The sequence below is a fragment of the Tupaia chinensis genome, unplaced genomic scaffold, assembly GCF_000334495.1.
Source record: "Tupaia chinensis unplaced genomic scaffold, TupChi_1.0 Scaffold138517_1, whole genome shotgun sequence".
NCBI lineage: Eukaryota > Metazoa > Chordata > Mammalia > Scandentia > Tupaiidae > Tupaia > Tupaia belangeri.
In genome coordinates this window covers 650,730-657,996 of record NW_006198412.1, presented here as the reverse complement: position 1 = coordinate 657,996, position 7,267 = coordinate 650,730, and the positions used below count along the sequence as shown (strand labels likewise).

General features: G+C 44.8%; 1 protein-coding gene across 1 annotated transcript in view; it reads right to left on the bottom strand.

Annotated features, from left to right (window-relative positions):
* SLC22A15 (solute carrier family 22 member 15) overlaps positions 1 to 6,827 on the bottom strand; it is a 73,280-nt gene extending 66,453 nt beyond the window's left edge. The window contains exons 1-3 of the mRNA XM_006161405.3: positions 6,764 to 6,827; positions 6,595 to 6,682; positions 1,541 to 1,799 (exon numbers count right to left, since the gene is read on the bottom strand). Of these exons, the coding sequence (XP_006161467.1) occupies positions 1,541 to 1,799; positions 6,595 to 6,682; positions 6,764 to 6,827 (411 nt within the window). The remainder of the gene's footprint in view (positions 1 to 1,540; positions 1,800 to 6,594; positions 6,683 to 6,763) is intronic.
* Between the last annotated feature and the right edge of the window lie 440 nt (positions 6,828 to 7,267).

Sequence of the window (7,267 nt, the reverse complement as noted above, 5' to 3'; positions counted from 1 at the left end):
AAAGAGTAAATATCCCCAGGAAGGCGGGGGCAGAGCGATGTGCAGAATGGGGCTGGAAAAGCATGCCTGGACCAAGCTGTGAAGTAGAAGGGCTATGATGTAACACGCAGGGTCCCTGTGTTCTGTGTGCAGTGGGAGAGTCACTGGAGGTGTCTGGGTGAGGGGTGACAGACCTGGGGTGTGGTCAGAAAAGTTGCTTTGGAGGTTGCCAGAAAAGTTAATCAAGCATCATCCCTTCCGATGGGGGTCTCCTAAGGAAGGGCCAAGCAAATACCACCCTCAGCACATCCAGGTTTTTAGGAGGCCCCACTCAAAGGATGATAACTGAAATATTCAATGACAGGGAAGGCTTGCAGGGGGCAGGTGCATGCAGACAGACAGAAAAACAGACACACACACACAGAAGAGGGTGGCTTCTAGGCCTGGTGGACTGAGGATGATGCGGCCCATCTGGCAGGCTCTCTGGTGTCTATGCAGGAGAGTGATTTTAGAAGGTTTGAGGTGAGCCAACTGCAGGGCAATCACAACTGAGAGCTGGCAAGGGTCCCTGAGGTGTCCTGCTGCACCAGACATTTGCCCCATTTACTGGATCACGGGGCCCAAGGACAGGGTCAGGGAGGGGACAGACACGTGAGCAGCTCACAGGGAGTAGGCAATATGTCAGGACTATTTCAACAACCAGAACAGTGCTTTCCAGCTGAGAATAAGTCCTGCCCCTTCTTTCCCAGGGTTTCCCTTCATCAGACCCTCAGTTTCTTTACCCCTGGCTGATTCAGAAGGTCCAGAACCTTCTCCTTGACTAGTTCTCCTGAAAGTAAGACTTCCTGCCACACTAGGTGGTACCATTTCTATTTTAAATTGTCACAGTGCCCATGTGATCTACACACAGGATTGGACTTAAAAACGAACGATGGATGTTAAAGATGGGTCATTGCATTACTCCCTCGTTATTCTGTCCGCTTTTGCATATGTATATAATAGAGATGAAAGTTTTCATTCAATTTTTTTTTCAGAGAGATTTTTGCTATAGATGGGTGCGCCCTCCAGAGAGACAGAGAGAACAGAAAGTGGGAAATCACCTCCCTCCCCCGAGTAGGGATAGACACGCCGCAATCTCTTCTCCTCCATTCTCCGTTGGGCACACACGCACACGCGCCTACACACCTGGCGTGAATTTCAAGTTGCCAGGTCTCAAACCATGGTCGCCATGTGGGAGTCTAGTGACTAATCGTTACACCATCTGCTCGTCCCTTCATTCACTTTTTTGAAAAGGATGTTACAGGCAAAACACGGTTCTTTGAGTTTGTATCTTATTTCATCTAACTCCTTTGGGGATTCATGCTTCTCCCATGTGTAGTAACGAGGAAAAAGGGTGTGTTTTCATAGGACAGTTTCCTTTGATATGTAAAATCCTTCAACTCTTAAATTACTAGGAAGTTATTGAAGACGTGGCTGAAATTTAAAGCAACAAGACAAAACACGCAGCTCCACCTGGACAGGAAGAAGCATTCTCTCCGTGATCAGAGTGGGCGGGGGTTACCTCGGAGGCGATGGAGGTAAAGCTGCTGCTGAAATGCACGTGTTTGTGGATCTCGCTGCCGTTGGCCGTCAGGAGCCAGTCCCCGAAGGCCTGCGCCTCACCAGCTGACCGATTGCCATGGGTCTGATTGGACAGGAGCTCTGCCAGGTCCCAGTGGTACGACGGAGTGGCCCCAACCAGTGCGATGAGGATGGCCTCCGTGGCCACATAGAGCTGAAAGAGCAAACACACAACACAGCTCGCTGCAGACCTTTGCCATCTGTGTTGGAAACTCGCTGAGGGAGCCTGCCACTCTGGCAAGATCGGTTTCTTGTCTTTGTGTTTTTATGAACTATAGAAATTAGCCACAGAAACAAAGGAGAACAACGTGAGAAGGAAGTTTCATGATCTACTATAAACACAGCACTTCTGTTTCAGAGGGATTGCCTTCTACATTTGCGAAGTGGCTGATGCTAGGGCTGCTATGCTTTATTAGGGCGAGGGGGGGCCTTACTGACTCTGACGTAGAAGACGAGCATTCCAGGCATTGTCTACTCAGTACTAAATCTTCAGCTCACATACAATACCAGGAAGCCAGGAGTATCTTGGCCCTGGATTCATGATCCAAACAAGACACCTTACATGGCATAGTTAAGAGTCCCACAAACAGTACATACAACAAAGTATTGCTTTGTTCAAGCAGGTGAGCAGGGCCAGCAGGTGGCATGGTGGTTAAGGCGCTAGACTCCCATAGGGCTGACCGCAGTCCGAGTTCCAGACCTGGTGGCTTGTTTTCTCACTTTCTCTCTCTCTCTCTTTCTCTCTGTCTCTCTCTGGTGATCACACATGTCCTATATCAAATTTTAAAAATAATGACGACGAATAAAATTTTAAAAATAATTCTTAAAAGAAAAAGCAGGTGAGCATCACGCGTACAGGAATAGGCACTATTTTAAAATACAGTCTATAACTCATAAGATTTTTATCAAGAATTTATTTAACTTTGTTTATTTTAATTTGACCAGAGAGGGACAGAGTGAGAATGAGAGTGAGAGTGAGTGAGAGAGAGAGAGAGAGAGTAAGAAAGCAAACCACCAGGTCTAGGACTTGGGAGTCCAGTGCCCTTGACCACTATGCCACCTGCTGGCCCCTCATATAAGACTTAAAGAAATTCAAAAGACCATGTATAGGTGACACAGTGGTTAAGGTCTGGACTCTACATGGCAGACTGTGGTTTAAGTCTTGGATCTGGCAACTTGAGAATCACTCAAGGCACACGTGCATGTGTGCCCAAATCCTAGGAGGAGAATGGGGGAGAAAGACTGTGGTTTGGCCATCTCTTCTGGGAAGTAATTTCTCATTTTCCCTCTTAATGTTTCTTTCTGCCTCTCTCCAGTGAGTGCATGCAACTTAAGGCAAAAATAAAATAAAATATATATATAAGATACATTTTTTTAATTTAAAAAGGCCAGGTATAGACAGTCATTTCATAACCTTCAGATGTATTTAATCTTGGCTTCATCTAATCACAGTTGTTGGTCCAAAAAGAATTTCACCGATTCTGTCATGAAACATTTACTGAACACATATGCTATTTGTCACTAACTACTCTGAACTTTATAGGTACTCACCCCTGGATTTATAAACCCACCAAGCTGTATATAGCCTTTTTATGCTATGGGTTTCCATTTATATTAGCTCTCATTGTTGGACAATTATTGCAAGTTTAAAATTTACTCTAGGGGCCAGCAGGTTGTATAGTAGTTGGGGCATTAGACTCCCACATAGTTGACCATGGTTCAAATCCTGGACCTGGCAACTTGCTTTCTCACTTTCTCTCTCTCTCTCTCTCTGTCTGGTGAGCACACATGCCCTACAGCAATTTAAAATAAATAAATACATAAAAATTTTTTACTTAAAACACACACACACACACACACACACACACACACACACACACTGGCACCAGCAGATGGCATAAGGGTTACCTTGGTGGACTCCCATGTAGTTGACTGCGGTTCACATCCCAGACCTGGTGGCTTAAAACACACTGGGCCCATGCACATGCATGCCCAAAATTCCAAGAGGAGAATGGAGGAGAAAGGACTGTGTTGTGGCCAATTCCCCCAGAGGGGTGATTTCTCACTTTGTGTCTCTCTGTCTCTCTCTGTATCTCTGGTAAGCACACATGCCCTATCGCAAAAATCTCTCTTAAAACATACACACACACACAGATTATTAGTCTGCTCTTTAAAGCAAGAGACACTTATTTTTAAAATGATCTATTCCTTCCCACAAATATGCACAAGAATTACGTCAATTAGAAATTATAATTAAACTACTATCCCTATTATTTTACTGTCTTAAAATACTTTTAAACAGAACAACTGTTTAAAAAGTATGAAGTCTGGGGCCAGCAGAGAGTGTGGGGGTTAAGGTGCTGGACTCCAACATGGCTGACCACAGTTCAAGTCCTGGACCTGGAAGCTTGCTTTTTATTTCTCTCTCGCGCTCTCGCTCTCTCTCTCTCTGAAGAATACATGTGCTATATAGCAAATTTAAATAATAATAAATAAATAAAGTTAAATAAATAATTCTTAAATAAATATTTTTTAAAGAAAAAAATGTATGAAGTATGTAGAAACACGCCCACTGGATGGGTGAGAGGAGCTGACTGAGGCATAAAGAGATGGAGAGACCTGCCACTACCGTGATGGCATAACTGTCAAGGAAGGAGAAGAAGCTGTGACACTGTGTGTGTCAGAGAGAGCGCTAACGTAAAACCCAAGATGTGATGTTTCCACGCTCGGTACCGCAGAGAGGACGGAGGATGGTCCCAGTCTGAGTTGATGGACCACGGGCCTCTCTGGGGATGTGCGAAGCTCCCAGAGGTCAGTCTGTGTAGGTGACCTATTATCAAACGCAGAGGAAAACACGTCCCCAGATTGGTGTGCTTCCTGGCCCCTATTTGCATACTATTAAGGAAACTTTAGAACAGGAGGCAATCGGCTTATAAAAATTAAAACCTTAATAACTACAAGAACGGATAAATGACACATTTAGCAGCAGCTATAATTACAAAGTCACTTTTACCCATTTAGTATCAGCCCCTCCTGATTACAATCTGCTGAAATTTAATGGATGGGTGTAAAGAAATGGAAAACATGGGGCAGGGGAACACAGAAGGAGACAACTCAAAACACACGCTCTGGTGAAAGCACAGCCTTCAGACAGGTACAGCACCTCGAGCCGCTTTCTCTGTGACTGCTCTTTTCTAATTCTTCACCTGATGGGCACTTGGTCCTACTGTGTTCGAACTTTTCCCATCCTCCACCATGCAACTCCGATATCACCTCCATGAAGCCCTCCTTACCACCTCTCTAATGCTTCTAGAGGTCCTCTCCAGCTTTTGCCTACCCCCAAAGTTCCGTCTAGACATTTCTAGAGCATGTATAATTTTCTTCACAGAATTAATATTTATGTATTGGCTTTCATTATGTTTTCTATTAGAATATATTTAAAAGCAGAATCTATGTCTGATTCACCTCTGGCTTCCAAAGCAAATAACCCAGGGCTCGTGCACTCACCAAGTGAATGAGGACATTCCCATCAGGGCGTTTCCTCTCTACCTAGAACAGTGCTTATCCTAGAAAAATCCAGACAAAAATTCGGTATGTTAATATGTATTTAACAGGAACTTTGAACAGTGCCTGGAATACTAATAATACCAGCACATGCTTCCGCACACTAATAATGCTGGCTAGAACACCAGGAACAACCGCGCACGCTTCTACAGTGCTCTGTGTGAAGTTCCTGTTACATACATCTTAATACATCATATCTTTGTCTGGATTATTCTAGGATAAGCAATGCTCTAGGTAAAGAGGAAAGACTTTGAAGGATCCTTTAATCATTTCAGTAAGAAATCACAACTCTCAAGAGAAACTAGAGAAAGCAGTTGAAAACCAAAGAAGTGGTGATGTATACCCCTGTTCATAATGTAGGGGACAGTGAGACCTAGCTAAGCAGCGATATCTGTATTAACCAGCATCTAACCAGTCTTAGTCCAGCAACTTGTGAGCAGAATAAGCACTTTCCACCATCCTCACTTCTGCTTCCTCCCAGCCTTTGTAATGTCTCTCCTGCCTATCCCGTGCATGCGTGCACACACACACACACACACATTCAAGGTCTTCAACAGAACATACAGGGCCGCACCTTTCTTTCTTTTTCTTTTTCCTTCTTTCTTTTTTTTTTTTTTTCCTTGATAGGTTTTTGCTATAGGGCACATGACCTCATCAGAAAGACAGAGAGAGACAGAAAGTGAGAAATCACCCCCCCCAAGGGGGGATGGCCACACCGCAATCTCTTCTCCTCCATTCTCCTCTTGGGATCTTGGGCACGCATGCACACACGCCCAGAGTGAGTTTAAGCTACCAGGTCCGGGACTTGAACCGCAGTTGACTACATGGGAGTCCAGCAACATAGCCATTATGCTAACTACTGGTCCCAGGACCACATCTTTCTGTCATCAGAAGAGTCAGAAACTTGCAACTCTTCATGAAGTACCAGCCTCAATAACATAGCCTTTCCTTTATTTTTTTCCTTTTCCCTTTTTAAAATTAATTTAGCCAGAGGGTGCATGCACTCATCAGAGAGAGACAGAGAGGAGGGGAAGGGAGAAAGCACCCTCCAATGAGGCACGGTCACTCCACAATCCCACCTCCTTCATTTCCCCACCCTCTTGGAATTTGAGGCACACACAGGCCCAGCTTGTTTTTTGAGGCCCAGGAATAGAACTGCAGGGTCGGCCATGTGAGATCCGGGCTCCCTTAACCACCAGGCCACAGGGCCAGCACAGTGCCAGACTTTTTGTCTCCCTCTGGCATCCATGCTCAGCTTTGCTCACGTAAGGGAGACCACAGAGACAGGAGGTAATGATACCGGGTGATCAATGGGGATTAAGTCACAGAGGCGAGGCTTAAACTCTGCACACCGATTGTTAGGTCCTCCATAGCAGAGCCACACATGTGGGTCATACGGTCATAGGACGTCAAAGATGGTTTAGCACTTACCCAGCCAGAGGAACGTATGTACCACCCTCACACAGAGGGGTTTTCCTTGGTCGGTCACCTGTGGCTGTGATCATTTCACAGCCTGCTCCTTTACCCCAGAGGACAAAACAGCCTCTCATTCTTCTCTACTATTTCTCTGACACGACCACGCACACATTTACCCACATACTTTCATCTAATGAAACTGCACCCATCAGCAGATGGGCCTTAAAGCCACAACAAGACACCGTCATCCGTTTTGCTTTGGAGTGGGACTAACAACATCTCCAATAAATCATTGTCTTCTCTAACTCTACCTCCAGGGAAGGAGAACAAGTGCCACAGATGGTTTTTCCTCCCGTTTCGATGTAATTATAATGAGAAGAAATGACTAAAATGCACTAGGGGGTTGAAATTTTAAGTTTCCAAAAGCAAAGGTTTTAAAAGGAATTTTAGATTAACACCATTATGAGCTTTTATGATACTTCTCAGGAAACCAAAAGTCTCCGGTGAATGATCTCATCACAGAGCCTTATACTGTGAAGTCATGGTTACGTATGTTTATTTTGTAAGTAAGAAAAACAAGATACAGAGCAACTAAGTGAATTGTTCACGATGACATCTACCACTCAGAGCAAAACCAGGATGAGAAGGGGAGCCGCCCGACGTGGGGGCCAGACCTTTTTAAATTTCC